The 18408-nt window shown below is 39.7% G+C and overlaps 1 protein-coding gene across 2 annotated transcripts in view; it reads right to left on the bottom strand.

The window, feature by feature from the left end:
• Positions 1-14765, bottom strand: part of LOC105385800 (V-type proton ATPase 116 kDa subunit a 1) — a 32629-nt gene extending 17864 nt beyond the window's left edge. Inside the window, exons 1-2 of one of the 2 annotated variants that reach the window (XM_048622963.1) lie at positions 14576-14765; positions 8352-8490 (exon numbers count right to left, since the gene is read on the bottom strand). In XM_048622963.1, coding sequence (XP_048478920.1) covers positions 8352-8468 — 117 coding nt within the window. In that variant the 5' untranslated portion in view covers positions 8469-8490; positions 14576-14765. Of the gene's footprint in view, positions 1-8351; positions 8491-14575 lie in introns of those variants that run through there. The other variant, XM_048622966.1, reaches the window with a different exon arrangement.
• Positions 14766-18408: the final 3643 nt, after the last annotated feature.

The raw sequence follows: 18408 nt of genomic DNA, 5'->3' as shown, positions 1-18408 counted from the left end.
CATTAAAGAAGAAAGTCTAGGCGCTTCAAAGCTTATTCATTTGATCTGAATACTAAACCCAAATAATATGCTTTGAAGCGCCTAGACTTTCTTTATCATCATACCTATTGGCAAAAGCCTACTCACAAAATATACTTAATGGTTAGGTTTCCCAGCTGTACACTACGCAAATACTACTCTACCATAAAGTTCCATTACATAAAGGTGGTTTTGAATTCGGGTGAAAATTGATATGTATTTTGTTTGACAATATCAAAATATAGCAAACAACGTGGCTGGCTGGGTGTGTCGGCCGAGCCTTTTTCTTTCGTTGTTATTATAATAAGAGTATACTATGAATAGAATATACAGTCCTGAGTGTTATGGGGCTATTATTTATTCCGCTCGGCGTTTTCGTGTGTCAGCCTAGTGCCTAGTTATTCAGGGTTAAATTCCACCTTTAAATGGTTACAATTATTATTTACAGTAGCTGTAGTGAGTTACTTCACTAAATTAGGAGAATTTTAATGAATACCTTTACTTACTTAAGGTTACAGAGTCGGTTTTAGCTTTTAAGTGTTGAATGTCGGGGGTTTTTAACGTTTTAGGATACCTATTTCCATCGTTACTTACTAAAATCGGTTCTTTAGAATCATCGGCTCCATTTTATAGGTTTCTGACTTTTCCATACTGACTCACTGTGTTAAATATTATAGCTTTAAACTTTGGATACAAATTTATCGAACAATCCTATTTTCATTCAACCTGGTATAGGTAGGTGGTAGAGATATAATTAGAAGCAGACCACGAGGCGGCCCGTCTTTATAAATTAATCATAATAATGAATTTGAAAGGTTATGAGAACGTAAGAAGTTCAGCTGGTGCTGTGGCCCTGGAGTGGAGGGTCATGAAAACTTCACGAAAACTATACTATTTCAAGGTGCCGCTGCCAATACATAGACATAGACATAGATATAGACACATCGTTTATTTACTAAAAAAATACACATCACAAATACAAAAAAACATCAAATAGGTACAGTGACATGAAGAATAACAATAATTGTGGTGTGTAGTACGCGGCCGCCAATACCAATACCACGACTCTATGTCGTTGTATTACTTACCGATTGGATGAAAGCTTATTGACAATTTGTATTACCTACACCAAGTAAGAGTAGCTACGAATGCTACGATCCTGCTCCACTCAAAAAATATACATAAATACATAGAAATCTTTCATAGAAAATTTAAATATAAGCATGTCACACAGCAGCTGTAGTGCCTAATATTTTACGGTAGGATTACGGAGATATATTTTCAACCACGAAAAACTATTATTACCTACCTACATCACTTTTTCTCTCATAGGTAGTCTTTTTATCATTATTATGATAAAAAGTCACGTCTCTAGTTAATTTGTTGTTTATTGAAAATATTATGAGTCTGAGTAAAACATTACGGATCGTAAAGTATAAACTAATTAGTTTATCGAAACATTTGGCAAGCGTCTCAACATGAGAGATTTCAGGGTCGGAATAATATGTCATGTAAACTTTCGATCACATTATGGCACTACCTCACTAAGTAACAGAGCCGCGAGCACAAGATTCGATACTATTTTCGAATCTACACAAACATATGGAAAAAACAAATGCCACTTTTGGAACTAACAAATTTGGCTTACATTTTGACAGTGACTTTTGACGATACGCAACGTAAACGAAGGTTTCGAATCCTGTGCTCGCGGCTCAGTACACTGTATTTTAAACATGTTCTAATCGCAGTGGAAAGGTCACATTCATATCACAAAGTTACTAAAATCAACGCCCAGCCCGCAGCGACAAATTAACAAACAGATAACGTTATGTGTGATAGTGGAAGTGATAGTTACTAAATAACATCCAAAATTCAAAGTGGACTTCAGGGAGAAGCGAAGCTTCAAGTATTAACTGCTAGACCACAGATTAAGTTTATGACAACAATATATCAATAAGTAGCCCATATTTATTGGGTGTGTTTTTTCAATGTCATTTAAAAATGTTGGAAACGTTTATCCCCATTGACATATATATTACTGCGTAAGGACAGGCCAAACCACTCAAGAAAATGGCACCCGCGCGTTGGCCCTAAAATAGACATTTTAGGGCCAACGGTCCTCAGTCGACAGTTGTCTGTGACGGAGAGATGAGTCTTTGTTTCTTGTGATAAATATGCCTATTTTTGTTGTGAAAGGCTAAAAAACTATGATACGAAGGTCAAAAAGGAATATGGAATATCGTATCATCCTTAATTAATAAATAAACACATTTTAAAGCGATAATTTATTTTACTACCAAAGTCTACAATGGCTGCACGATGTAACCTTGTACGGACGTCCGCATGCAACTCACTCATATTATTATGTACCTACCTATAGTGCGACAAACTTATCTGTTCCGGTGAGAACGAATTAAATTGGTCCATATCTCGTTACTCACTAATAAATTATATATTGATATAGATTAGATGGATTTATTTAAACCGCAAGGGTAAATTACCATTACGGGAGAACTTAACAACCTAGAGAATGAAGAAATATTAGAAATTTACGTGAACTCTCACCGGAACAGATAAGTTTGTGGCACTGTACTGTCCGGTGACGGTAAAATATGAAAGCACGTACAAGGTTGCGTCGTCAGGATAAGTAACTCGGCTCTGACGTAGTTCCAACCAATTATGACAGATGGCAGTTATTTTGCTTGTATGAAGAAGGTTTGAGTAAAATGTTCTGAAGGGCGTATCCTTCCTTTTGAAATCATTGTTTATCCCGCAATCAAATATGATATATTTTTTTACTATCCGAGAAAAAATACTAGAAAACAATAGACAAACGATATATCCAATAGAGATCGACGCAAACCGTCCGCACGCGGCAGATAAAATTTTGCGTCCGTCGCATATGAATTCGTCGTGACAGCGACGCGGACAGCTTCACGTCACTCTGACCGCGCTGTAAGGTTTTCATCTGGGTGCACGGCAGTGCCCCCACCAAGTCGAGCAAAAACGCGGCACGGCCGTACCATCCTTTTCTCGAAGCAATTCAGGCCATTTTCGACCCCCTGTAACTTCGTTGTGGATAAAACTAGAAGACTGAATTTTCAATAACCATGCAGGCATTGTAAAGACACGGTATATATTTCAAATTTCATTCAATTTGAACCAGTAGTTTTAGAATTATAACGGGTGAAAGTTTCTTAATTTTGTCACTAACTGACTCACTCACTCACTCACTCACCGATCATAAAAAATCTAATGCACTTCTAGCAGACCTAGAAGCTTCAAATTTGGAATATAAATAGTGTTTGGTGTATGAACCAAGGAAAAACTAAAATATTTGGGGGCAAGTAAATATAGGCGCACGGTAGTGCCCCTGCCAAATCGAGCAAAAGATTCGCGTCATGCAAATGAAATCCACAAAGGATGGATTACCTACCTACGGACAAATTACATCAGGCTACCAGTGCTACCACTTATAGTCAAATTTCTTAAACTTAATGTACAATGAACTTTTTGTATTGGAAACTAAGGTTGAAATTTAATTAGGGAAATTTGATGCAGTAATAATAATAAATAATGTCCTCCTAGCCGAATTTCGACTACGGCGGCCAATCTCAATTGAGATCAGCCAACTACGCAGGAGTAGATTATAGTGCCCAAGTGTGTGCGCAGTACACAGGAGCACTCTCTGTTCCATCACTCTCATAACCCAATGGGACGGATTGACCGACACGACTGGAGAGAGCTAGGCGCAGGACCGACTGCTTTACATGCCCATCCGACAGTATTGATTGATGCAGTACGAAGTATTAAAGTTACGTTTACGTAGCCAAAAATAAAGATTCTTGATTCTTACCTTAAGTTTGCGATTTATGTAGGTAGGCAACCTACCAAACTAAGTTAACGCACCTACGTACCTAGAAGGTACCGAAAAGAAAAAAAAAGTAGAACTGTCTACAAAATACAAAAAGAAATGAGATCCATCAAAAACAATACTTGTCAAAAAAAAACAAGTCTCGTAAATCAGTTGTTCTACGGTAAAAAGTTGGGAGATCCATGTAAGTCTTATCCACGCACGCATCTCAATCTTAAAAATATTTAATGTTTTATATAAATATATTGACTTAGTCATCGCACTAAATAATTTACTTAATTAACACGTGTTTCCATGCGAATTACATGGATCTCACAACTTTTTACCGTAGAACAACTGAGTTACGATACGAGACTTGGTTTTTTTTGAAAAAAATGAAAATGAAAATGAAAAAAGTATTTATTTAACCAACTTAACAATCTGACACCTTAAAAGTAATAATAATGTTTTATTGGTTACATGGCTTCCATAGTAGGTGTGAACCTGTGTTATGGACGCCAGTTTCCTCTTAGCAGGTTTATATAAATCTAGGCGTCTTACACGTATAACAAAATAAAGTTAAATGGTAAATAGGTACAATAAGAAAATATAAGTTATATAACGAAAAACGTGGCGATCTCCCGCCGTAAAAAAGGAGAATCACCAACACGCCTGCCAAGCGCGGTGATTATGGCAAATACACCTCCTAATGATGGAAAAAACAAAGCCCCGGCCCCCAGTCCCCGGCAGCCCCGCTATCCCGGACTCCGGTAGCGGTCACGGTAACGGCGGGGCAGGGGGTGCGAAGAATCTCCGGCAGAGAGTCGGCTACCAGCCCAACCGACCCTTGCACCTGGCAACATATAACGCACGGACACTGAGGGAAGACGTGAAGATAGAGGAGCTGGAAGAGGAAATCAGCAAGTTAAAATGGGACATTATAGGGTTATCCGAAGTCCGACGAGAGGGAGAGGATACGGAAATTCTCCAGTCCGGAAACTTGCTGTACCACCGGGAGGGCGACCAACTGTCCCAAGGGGGTGTCGGGTTCATCGTCAACAAGTCCCTCGTCAACAACATCGTTGAAATCGGAAGTGTGTCGACACGGGTTGCGTACCTCATCCTGAGAATATCTAAACGATACTCAATGAAGGTCATACAGGTTTACGCACCCACATCTAAGCACACCGATGATGAGGTCGAACTTGCGTATGAAGACGTATCGTCTGCCCTGCGTAAGTTCACTACTCATTTCACGGTGGTGATGGGAGACTTTAACGCGAAACTCGGAAAACAAGAAGGCGGCGAGACGAAAGTGGGGTCACATGGATTTGGAGTCAGGAACCATCGTGGGCAAATGCTGGCTGACTTCTTGGAGAAGGAGGGCCTCTATATGATGAACTCCTTCTACAAGAAGAAGCCACAAAGGAAGTGGACGTGGATTAGCCCCGATGGGAAGACTAAAAACGAGATCGACTTCATATTGACGGATAAGAAGCACATATTCAATGATGTCTCAGTGATCAGTAGGGTTAAGACCGGCAGCGATCACCGACTCGTAAGAGGCACTTTGAATATAAACTGCATTATAGAACGCTCCCGTCTAATGAAGTCCACGCTCCGTCCTACTCCTGCTCAAATCCAGGATCCCGAAAGCTTTCAGTCTGAGCTTTGCGACCGCCTGATATGTTTAGAGAATTGCGTTACAGTTGACGATTTAAATAATAGGTTTGTGGAAACTGTCCGAGAGGTAGGATCGAAATATTTTTCGTCCCGAACCAACCGAGGACCTCAAAAACTCTCAGATGGGACTCTGAGTCTCATAAGAGAACGGAGAGAAATGAGGTTGCAGTCTTCAGTTGATATGGTCGAATACAGACGTCTAAACAGACAGATCGCCAAAGCAAGACGTTGCGATATGAGACGCTACAATTGCAAGCGCATTCAAGACGCAATAGAGCAAAACAAGGGCTCCAAAGTCTTTGCTAGAGATCGATCTGTTCGGCAGACTCTGTTGACCCAACTGAAGACCGACACTGGCAACACCGTTTCATCAGTGCCCGAAATTCTGGGAGAAATTGAGAGATTCTACGGACAGTTATACACCACAACACAAAACCCTATTACCAGCGGTGCTCACGACAGCCGAGCGCCACTCACCCGACACTATACCGAAGATATTCCGGACGTCAGTCTAGACGAGATTAGTATAGCTCTCAAACAGCTAAAAAAATAACAAAGCTCCGGGAGATGATGGAATAACGACAGAACTTCTGAAAGCCGGCGGTAGACCGATTTTAATAGCACTTCGGAGGCTGTTTAATTCCGTCATACTCGAAGGCACAAGCCCGGAGGCATGGAGCAGAAGTGTAGTGACTTTGTTCTTCAAGAAAGGCAACAAAGCCCTATTGAAGAATTATAGACCCATTGCACTTCTGAGCCATGTGTACAAGCTGTTTTCGAGAGTTATTACGAATCGTCTCGAGCAAAGACTCGACGACTTCCAGCCACCCGAACAAGCCGGGTTCCGAAAAGGCTATAGTACCATAGATCACATACACACGCTTCGGCAGGTTATACAGAAGACCGAGGAGTATAATCTACCTTTATGTCTAGCGTTTGTGGACTATGAGAAAGCCTTTGATTCTATTGAGCTCTGGGCGATGCTTCAATCCCTTCAGCGGTGCCATATAGACTATCGCTATATCGAGGTGTTGAGATGTATGTACAATGCTGCCACAATGTCAGTTCGATTACACGAACATAGCACAAAACCGATCCAGTTGCAAAGGGGCGTGAGACAGGGAGATGTTATTTCTCCGAAACTGTTCACCTGTGCACTGGAAGATGTTTTTAAGCTTGTAGAGTGGAAAAGACTGGGCATTAACGTCAATGGCGAATATATCTCTCATCTACGATTTGCTGATGACATAGTTATTATGGCGGAAACGCTGGAGGAGTTGGGCGAAATGCTCACAGACCTCAATGATGCCTCTAAACAAGTTGGGCTGAAAATGAACATGGACAAGACAAAGGTCATGTCGAACGAACATGTTTCATCATCGCCCGTAACTGTAGGAGGTGTCACCATCGAAGTTGTTGATCAGTATCCCTACCTAGGACAAGTGATCCGATTAGGTAAATCCAACTTCGATAAAGAGGTAGCTCGTAGAATCCAACTCGGATGGGCAGCGTTCGGGAAATTACGACACATCTTCACTGAAAACATACCTCAGTGTCTGAAAACAAAAGTTTTCAATCAGTGCGTGTTGCCAGTGATGACTTACGGAGCCGAGACGTGGTGCTTCACCAAAGGGCTTATCCACAAGCTCAGAGTTGCTCAGCGTGCTATGGAAAGGGCTATGTTAGGCGTGTCCCTGCGAGATAGGATTCGTAATGAAGAAATCCGCAGGAGAACTAAAGTTACCGACATAGCCAAAAGGATTAGCACGCTGAAATGGCAATGGGCTGGCCACGTAGCCCGCAGAGCCGACGACCGCTGGAGTAGAAAGGTTCTGGAGTGGAGACCCCGTGTCGGCAAACGGCGTGTCGGTCGCCCCCCAACCCGTTGGTCTGATGATCTGCGGAAGGTAGCGGGAAGCCGCTGGATGCAGATGGCGGGTGACCGTTTGGGGTGGCGATCGTTAGGAGAGGCCTATGTCCAACAGTGGACTACGGAAGGCTGAGAGAGAACGAAAAACGACTGGATTTGCAGAATGACAATGGAGAATTATTAAAGTTTGGGATGAGATTCAGTTAAGTATAATAAGGTTTAAAAAAACTGGGAAAAAAGATTATGTAGGTACATGTCAAAATAAGTGATTCTGTTTCAATGTAGTTTAAAGTCAGAAGATGATCCAAAAGAGCCTTTTTACATTTTGTGCAGGTCATGGAATAGAACTTAATTACTGCATTTAGCATATTGTAGAGAAAAGGAGCCAGGAAATAATGCTGTTTCTGAATGTAACTCGTTCGAGTTGGGGGGACATTACAAATTTTGTAGTTACGACGAGCAGAAACAAATAATGTTTTATCATATGGGACAATAAGATGGTGATTTACTATAGTATGGTAAATAAAAATTTGTCGGACTGTGAGGACTTTACATGTTGAATACAAAACATTTGTTGGATACCTAAATGGTTTGGAAGTCATTACTTTTAGTACTGATCTCTGTGCTCGTTCTAGTTGGATAATGAACGTTTTACAACAGCCACCCCAAACCGAAATGCAATAATTTATTAAAGAGTAGCAGAGGGCGTAATACAACATATTTAAGATTTTTAAGTCCGCGATGCCACGTAGTCGCCTAAACACCCAGATCATTTTTGACAAGTATTGTTTTTGATGGGATACATTTTACCGTTCGTGACGGGCCGTCAACTGCGTCGTACTAAACCAGGCCTTACAGACCATATTCAAGTTGAAAAGAGAAGTAAAGAAACGGGAAGAAGAAGACAGCAATAGAGGTAACACTTACGTCTCTGAACTGAGCGACTCCAGCTTCACCCAGCTCGTACATGGAGACGTAGGCCGCCTCCGACTGGATGAACAGCTGGCAGAGCACCATCTCCTCACTCCTGAACATCGCCCCCATGGTGCGAGAGGGATGCCTGATGCTGTGGAGGAGAGAAGCAAGAGATGTAGGTGGTAAAGTGATACCGTATTGGATTACATGGAAAAAGAGCAATGTGAGGGTTCCAGCACTTTATGTAGGGCCGCGGGGTTTTCAAATGTAAGATACGATTGCGATACGTCACATCGCGGCCCGATTCCCGACATAATGTGCTCGAACCTTAAGGCCCGGGTCTCCTATTTACGCCGTAGATCGCGTCCAGCGTCACGCAGTAGGCCGCGTCACGATGCTCACTACATCTACGCGCCAAACGTTGGCGTGTGAGGGAGACCGCATCAGTACATTTCTATAGTGAGCATCGTGACGCGGCCTACGGCGGTGACACTTGACGCGACCTACGGAGTAAATAGGAGACCCGGGCCTAACAGATAATTAACCATCCATAAGCAGCGTCGCGCGCCTGTTAAACATCTGTCAGAACCATACTAGTAATGTCAGATTTGACAAGCGAGAGACGCTGCTTAAGGATTGTTAATTGATAATGTTCAGTGGTGGTAAGCCCACAGGTGTTTATGTTGGGTCATAACATAAAACAAAGTGGACACATCAAGGTATTGGGTAGTGTAGTCATTCATATAAATTCATGATATACGTGTCAAGTTTAACAAAATTAAGTGTGTTCTATAAAATTTACTAATAGTTAAAAATGTTCTAGAAAGTGGGAATTGAAACAAATTGTGTCAATTAGCCAATAGAGTTGTAAAAAATTTAGAGGTCAGAAATAATTATACACAATTGATCCCGATTAAATAGTTGGCGCTCGGTGACATATGCAGCACAGCAGAGGATTTTGATGACGTAGGTACTTTAAACTAATGCTTACGAGTACATGGTAAAAAGCTTAAAAGGAAGGCGATAGAAATCGTGTTGCGTGGAGTTATAGACCCTAAAAGTCAGATTAATACCACCATCATCATCCACAGCCAATAATCGCCCAGTGCTGAACAAATGCCTGTTCCTATGGGCGCACCATACTCTGCTTGCGGCCTTCCTCATCATACATTAATAATAAAGAAGTAGTAATTAAGATTGGTTTGCATGAGAGGGACATCCTCGATTGACATATCACCTTTTCCATAATAATAAATACGTCCGGTGCACCCTTTCACCCTTGCACCCAGCATTCAGCCACTAGGTCTGGCCAATCCTTTACGACGCGACGACGGTGACAAACCCTAGTCTATTCTATTCTATTCTATTCTCTGTGGGGGTGTAAGTACCTGCACCTGGCTCTCTCGAATGGAACCTTTGTGCATATCCCCAAGGTCTAAACTGCCTTCCTAAGCTTGGACCATTTCCCACCACGCTGGTCCACTGCGGGTTGGTGGGTTCACATATCTAGATGTGCTAAATCTGGATATGCGGGTTTCCTCACGATGTTTTCCTTCACCGTAAGAGCGATGATATACATTGTACTTAAATTCAGAAAAGAACTCATTGGTACATGTCAACGCCGGGATTCGAACCCGCATCTCTTGCGTGAGAAGCGGGCGCTTTCCCGACTGAGCTACCACCGCTCTAAAACCCTAATCTAAACCCTAGTCTAGCTCTCATGTTTGTCAACGAGACGCTCAGAACAAGTAATTAGAATAGTAGATCGGGCAGTGGTCCTCAAGATAGCCGGCTGATCGGCTGGGCTCGCGTCTTATTGTATTTTTACCTTTTGGCGACACGCCAAATGGTGCATCCACGACGCAAGCTATTTGACAATATCTTCAATTATCGTGGTGTAGGGACGGCAACTTTTACTACAAGTAAATTGTTATGTGTTAGAAAATACAGGTTGTGTATTGAATACCGCTGATGTATTTTTTGAAGTTCCGATCGAGAGTAAAAAAAATATTATAAAGTGTTGACGTCTGCAACTGCATCCGCATTCCGTAATTTGGAAAAAGCTCCGGCAAATAGATGAACTGTTGCTAATAAATAAAATATATTAGGCACTGAATTTGGTTTTTAAATCATTATATTATCTGTATAATACGGTTAACTCCGATTGCCTAATTTTCATTTATAAGTATATGTTAAACCCTTATAAGTACCTATATGTAGTGACGTTTTCTTCTTTTTACCTGCATTAGTTAACCACTTCCGTGTTTGATGTGTCCTACTTCGCTGACCGCTTTTTTATGTTCTGACCTTTTACCCTAAATAAGATGACAAGACACTCAAGTTAACTTTTTATCGGTATGATGATCGTAAAAATGACGCACCCATGTCAATATAGCTTTATTCACTTGGGGAAGTATATTCTTCAGTTATCCATACATCGATTAGGCTTGATATAAGTACTTATCACTAAAGTTGTCACGAAAGGAGCCTGCCTGAGCGATCATGTACCTTATATTTAGATCCGGTGCAACCCGGACAGTCAGCAACTAACACCCAATCTGACCAGCTATAATCCTTATTCACCACAGTGACAAACGCTGACAGTAAACAAAATGCGGATAGTTTTTTGCTTTGTTTTTGAATGTGACACAACATCTTGTTCGTACATTGCTAATCTAAGCGTACATGACAATGAATATATTAAGAAATCGATAAGCAATTAACATTTTTTCATAACTTTGTATTGGGAAGGTCACGTTTTGAGTGTACGACTGTGTTTGAATAACAATACCGTGATTACCTACCAGGTTCATAAGTTAAACATAAAGCGTTTACTTTAAGTAATTGATATTTGTTTTTATTTAAGTACAAACTGTATTTTTATTTACGTTACCACTCCGTCCAGCCCCCGTATTATGTAACTCCGAGGGGGGTTGGTTGGTATAAAATGGCTGACAACTTAGAGCATTATTAATTAATAACTTTTTACTGACTTATCTGATTTCACAAACGTTTATGTTGAATGTAAGGATATATTGGTAGGCTTCTTGCATATTTCTTTCACTAAGATTTTTGGTGTTTTCGGTTAATAAGTCTCTAAGTTGATACGAGTACCAATTATCATCGGTTGCTAACTCTCAAAAAGTTACAAAATACGGGGGCAGGACTTCATGGGATATCCAGTATATAAATTAAAGTATGCAAACTACACACTCTTTATTATTAATATAGGTACAACTAAAATATAGTAGATATACTCTACATGTAATTTAAAATACTTATCTAGATTATTCCAATAAACTACAAACAATAACGTTGTACCCTTCGTTGCGGATGTGAGGCGTGAAAGAAGGACAAACAAACATAACTATAAATATATTATGGGTATCTGATTTATAATCTAATAGGATAGTATACTATGGATACTAACATAGGTATACCTAACAAACACGTGCCTAGTCCTGGTATTACTATGTAAGTAGGTAAGTTAAGTAAGGTAATACATGATTGAAATTAAATTAAAGTTTACTCCATACTACATATCTGTACCTAGACCTATATCACCGAATCGGATTTTATCGGATACACATGGGTACGCCTCCTACCGATTACATTGTTTTAAAACTACGCCTGAAATTTACTTCTGAAAAAGTCTTGCCATTCCGTTGACATGCATTCATCGATGTCATAGAACAACACGGACTCGGGTGTACCCTCGGGAAGCGTCATAGCGATTTTTCTTGATACAAAAAAGTCTGCCAATTTTTGCGGGGGGAAAGTTTACCGTTTACCATGATTATGTCCCATTTGACATTTCATTATGAGTTTTAATTCCCAGGAATAAGGGTTACGTGAAGTGACATTTAATAATGAACACAGTGTCTTCATTTTTCTTGCCAATGGATGTAACAATTATCGATAAGTGTTATCGATGAATTCGAGAACATAGGTTATAAATATTAATTTTAAATTAATTAGGTAGTTAAATTTAATTATGAATGATTAATAAACGAAGTCACCCGCTTTTCGCTGTACATTTATACTCCCGTGATAGGTCTCGAGCCGTATCGCCGTTTTTGAATGAATGCCAATGCACTGAAGTTGTCGGATAAATGGGCAACCCGTCGACGCGGTCAGATGCTTTCAAGCCGACTAGGCTTAACGACTGCTGCCGAAGCAGCAACCAGGACCCACGGCTTAAGCAGGTCCCCGTCCGAAGCACGTAAGCGTCCAGAAAAGAACCATTTGAAATCGGTAACCCATCCAATGGCTGACCGTGTCAGTTGTTGCTTTACATCAGTAATCAGTTACGATCACTGAAGCCTACTTGACTACGGACGCTTCCCAACTATGACCTTTTTTGTCGATTAATACATATCTACATACATACCGGTACATCACTATTGCATTTTTTTGACATTGGTTGCTAGGAAACAGCTAATAACAATAAACCATGACCAAATTTGTGATCAAATCCGGAGTCCGGATATTCTATGAATTGAAGCTGTCATTTTAGTATGTAAACAAATCATTTTCTATGAAACGAACGCTTTGCCATCTAGATTGAGTCTAGTGAAAATTGAGACTGCAAATAGTTTTTATAAATCGGTGGGCCTTTCTGGCCTACCACCCCGCCAGAGGGGAACGTCTGCCTATGTCGTCTCCAGACCATTCATACTCAATGCATCGATGTCCCTATTGCGAACTGTCCTAGCTAGTGCTACAAGTATTTGAAATCTTACTACAGATAGGTAGTGTTTCTTCTAAAATCTACATTCATATGGGGCTACTACCATAGTGCGCTGTGGCCTTATTCTCTACAGCACAGGCAGAGCTGGTGACATGTTGACACCATTAATGTTACCCTTTGTTTTGTATTGTACTATTTCCTGTATTTTTTGATAAATAAAGGTTTCTTAATTTTATAGTATTTTTCAGTTAAGAGCCCCTCAGATTGCTTTAACCTAATTCTTCTATCACGCGAGTGTCCAGCGCTCTATATTCTCTCTCAGACAGTGACATTGCTTCTATTTAAAACTAGATTATATTTAGCAATCGTATAGTCTGTTATTTGAAAACTATAAACATGCGGTGTGATAAAGAATTGTTTCTCAAACGTGATGAGTGTTTTTATAAGATGCCGAGGTCCTTTCTATAGTCTTTGTTGAAGTATGTAATTGTACTTAGCATTAGTTTCATTTCATTACTGGCATTGCAGATAAATAAACGAAGTTCTGTAATGAATATAAAGTGTATGGAGCAATATAAAAAACCATGAAAGTAGCTAACGAATGAATAAATAACGTATAAACTGAATTCAAAAGACCCAGCTTTTATAATCTGGAAGCTAAAGCAGCAATGGGCCAGCCATATCTGTCTATCGAAGAGGAAGAAGTTGCGTTAAGCGTGGGGCGCCCTCCAGTAGGTAGCCTGTAAAGGTTGGATGAGGAAGACCGAGGACAGAGTGTTGAGGAAAGGTACTCCTTGGGAGTGGCCTATGTCCAATAGTGAATATAGAGGTGATAATGATAATGTAGGTGGTACATAAAATAGGGTAGATTTTAAGATTTGCTGTTATGTAGGTACCGCGACTCTACATAACAAACGTACTAACCTCTTGAATCCCTTGAAATCAGACCAGATCAGAAAACTATTGTCGTCAGGCGCGATATCGCGACATCGGGACGCAAAAGGTTAAATAATTCGGCTGCTGTCGCATAAAATTTGTTTGAATTATATTGAAATTTCAAAAATTACAAAGTCACCAGTCCAAATGAATCCTATCAGAGAGTATGCAGAAAATATAGTTAAAGTTTACAGATAAAAATTTCCGTCTTTTAGCTGATAACCTTCACATACAAACAACAACATGCGTTACTTTATAAATATCCATTAATGACACAAGAATTGAATAGATTTAAATTGCTAAGTGATTTCCTAAGTATCTAATTAACAAATGATTCAGTACCTGCATTGCGTTTGTTTTGTCTATGATAGCTTTTAAGATTTAAATAAATAAAAGTTTAAATGACGCGATTTCATTAAATATATAATTATATATGTTTGATTAAGTATATGAAATTGGTTATTAATATTTATTTCCTATAAATAATGTCTTACTTTTACCCAATTACTATGTCTGGCAATAGGTTACAGAGCTTACAATACATTAAAACTATAGCTACAATAACAAAATTACAAAACCGTTTATAAATTTAATAATCATAAATACTTACTCTGAACAAAACTCGAATTAAACCCTTTGCATTTCAGTAACTGTCATCAAATCGCCTCAAAGGGCCGGACACAATGATTTCACCAACTTTTTATGGAACACTCTATAAAAACATTTAACTCAAAGGTCGTTCGTGGACGGAACGGGCGCGCGGCGCGGGCGGCCGGTGCTTCTATACTGCAAGTGTACGAACCATTGTGCTGAGGACACAGCCTAATAAAATAAATATAGATGGTTTGATTACTGCGATGCACGCGACAGTCGCTTTGTTGAACAATATTAGGCTATGACGAGCGAGCTTTTGGGACTTCTTTTGAACAGGTTTCAGCTGAAGCTTCTGTAGGATTATTGTAGAGTTTAGTGAAAGTGTGCTACTGTGAAAGAATAATATTTATAAGTAGATGTAACCTGAAATGTAATATGTGTAGTGTAGGTATGTTGAATTCCTTTACAGTACGTTGTAAAATATTGATTTTCATCGAAAATATTAAAATATTTGTTCTATGAATAAACCTTTGACTTTTTTTTGGCTTTGACTGAATACAGAAAAAATATGAAAGTGGGATACTGCACCTCAAAAAATAAAAGTAGCACGTAAGGAATAAATTGATTTGCATAATGTCTCATTTTGTTAGGGTTCCGTAGCCAAAATGGCAAAAACGGAACCCTTATAGTTTCGTCATGTCCGTCTGTCCGTCTGTCCGTCTGTCCGTCTGTCCGTCTGTCACAGCCGATTTACTCGGAAACTATAAGTACTACAGTGATGAAATTTGATGGGAATATGTGTTGTATGAACCGCTACAAAAATATGACACTAAATAGTAAAAAAAAGAATTGGGGGTGGGGCCCCCATGTAATGTAATACATGTAACTGAGGGATGAAATTTTTTTTTTCGATGTACATACCCGTGTGGGGTATCAATGGAAAGGTCTTTTAAAATGATATAAAGTTTTCTAAAAAACATTTTTCTTAAAGTGAACGGTTTTTGAGATATCAGCTCTCAAAGTCGTAAAAAGTATGTCCCCCCCCTCTATTTTTATAACTACGGGGTATAAAATTCTAAAAAAAATAGAGGTGATGCATGCTAATTAACTCTTTCAACGATTTTTGGTTTGATCAAAGTATCTCTTATAGTTTTTGAGATAGGTTGATTTAACTTTATTATATTTGCTGCTACGGAACCCTTTGTGCGCGAGCCCGACTCGCACTTGGCCGGTTTTTTATTATTAATTCAGGGAGAGCATATCAGTTCCATAATTTCAGTTTTATAGGTCAGTATAGTGGCTTCGATAAACTTTATTATAATAATTATGATTGTTCCAATAATAACATCACTCAGTAAACTGCACATTTCCAGATTATTGGTTGGGGTTAATTATGTAGCAACCAAACTTTAATTTGGTTTTCCTTTTCAGTTTTACAGCAGTAAAAAGTTGTAATGGACGTTTTCAGTAGTTAATCTCATGTTTTTTTTCTGACTCGCAGCAGGTGCTTTCATTTGTCTCTTCGGTTATAGTCTTGTGTGGTACTTAGTCTAGTTACCTACACAAGATATTGTCAACAAATATCTCACTTTGGATGAAAGTCTAGTAAAGTCGAAAACCATGTCGACGGCACAACAATATCCCGCCACGCAAATATTTTAAAAATGTCGCCCAGAATTTTAATTATTTCCCAAGTGGCGTGCGGGAACCAAGCCAGGAATTGTTGAACTCTAATGGCATAATGTGGTAGCCATGTTTTTTTAAATAAATTATATTTAAAATGTTTATGCAATGTGTAAAGTAAATGGTTAGCACTGTTCGCCTGCATGTTGGCCTTTCAACTCCTATTATGAGTGGGTTGTTACTCGTTAGAACCTTTATAGAGCCTTTATAGTGTTTTCAAATTTATATAACTTATATTACGGGATTTCCGGGTCTATAAACGACACGTTTCACCAGAAAGTATCCTAATAAAATATTAGGAACTCGTGGAAAAGACTAAGTTATTCATCGTGTTATTATGGAGTCAAAGGGTTTTATTCATATTTTTTAAATTTATCTGCAGTCTTGCAGTCCTACATATTTATGACAATATTTGTAAATTCTTAGTTCGTATCAAAGCCCTTCGACTATGAAAGGAGAAGAACAGAGACAAGAAACTGCTAAGCCCTACTAGCCCAAAACCAATTTACAAACGCGTGAACCCCACAGCACGTCAATCATAAATTGAGCTCTTCTCTACGAGCCTCCTTCCCCTGTCCTATTCTCAATATGCCTACCTCCAGAGGACATGGTAGGTCAGGGTTCACTGGTGTGATTGGCGTTGGTAATATGGGTCATAGTAGCATGAGTGACTGTGCTTGCCTCATTACAAGGGCTCCGTGTATTCATAATGCATGCTTTAAGTCGGTGAACCGAGGACAGTAGCGTGTTCAGGTCAAGTTATGGAAACTCCACGATACAGGATTCGTAGTACATTGACGCTCAAGCGTGGAGTTGCTAGAGGTATTCAGTGACCGTGCAGCAATGGACTCGGTTGGAATGTCTGGATCGCCATATAAATAGGGTGTTTGATGCCTTGGTAACTCAAAGCTGTGGAAAAGTGTTTCTACCCGCAATAATAAGCTGCTGGTGTACAACAAATTAACTATCGCTTTATGCAGATGCCGCCTAAAGATCGCATGCTACCGCATTGTAACAAATTTTAAATATACCTAGGTACTTTATTCATTTTAAGAGCGCATTTTCGTCAACGCCCGCAAAACTGAGAAATCTGTAGTTTTCGGGTGCAGTTTACGATTGAATCCGTCGAATTATGTCCACTAGTTTAGGTACCTACAGATAGCCTAAGCCTTTGACTACTGGAAACTGCTTTTTTAATTGGAGAAATCACTGTTTTTTATACAGTAAAAGCAAATTTCCTTACCCTCCTCTCGTGAAAACAATGAAAACAGGGTGTGTTTAGGTGCGCAAATCTCAGATATTATAAGATTTTAGTGTTTATAAAAAATATGTTCTTATAATTGATATATACTCTATTTTGCGAAACTTATTTCTATAGGTCCGAAATCCTATACAAAACTAAGAAAATAAATAAACTGTTCTCTTAAAAAAAAACACGATTTTCGTGGTCTTCGTAATTCTTTAGCGGCAAGTAATAGGGTTCATTTTTCAACTGTCTTATCCCGTACTGTTACAATGAATTTTCAAAAATCAAATCAGTCTGCGCCACGGCGCCTTTGTGGGTGGACCTGTGTCGGTTTTTCTCCGCCGCTCAAAGTGAAAACATCGCTGTACAGATACGAATAGTTATTTCCTTGCTCTTGAGACTTGAATCTTCATTGATTACGAAAAATGTAAGTACCTACCTACCTATTTCCGTACTTTTTTTACCCGACTCGATATTGTTGTATTTTTATTTTACTGACCAGATGATGGATTTCGGAGACTGCTACTGGAACTCATAGGCGGGTAGACGTAGATATGTCGTGTTTGGGCTCGTAGTGTTTCTTGTGATGAGTACTTCCCACCGGACTGACTGAACTGACCTGATGATGAACTCCGGAGACTGCTACTGGAACTCATAGGCGGGTAGACGTAGATATGTCGTGTTTGGGCTCGTAGTGTTTCTTGTGATGAGTACTTCCCACCGGACTGACTGAACTGACCTGATGATGAACTCCGGAGACTGCTACTGGAACTCATAGGTGGGTAGACATAGATTTGTCGTGTTTGGGCTCGTAGTGTTTCTTGTGATGAGTACTTCCCACCGGACTGACTGAACTGACCTGATGATGGAATCCGGAGACTGCTACTGGAACTCATAGGCGGGTAGACGTAGATATGTCG

This window comes from Plutella xylostella, chromosome 9 (assembly GCF_932276165.1).
Source record: "Plutella xylostella chromosome 9, ilPluXylo3.1, whole genome shotgun sequence".
NCBI classification, from domain to species: Eukaryota; Metazoa; Arthropoda; class Insecta; order Lepidoptera; family Plutellidae; genus Plutella; species Plutella xylostella.
This window is presented reverse-complemented; position numbering and strand designations above follow the sequence as displayed.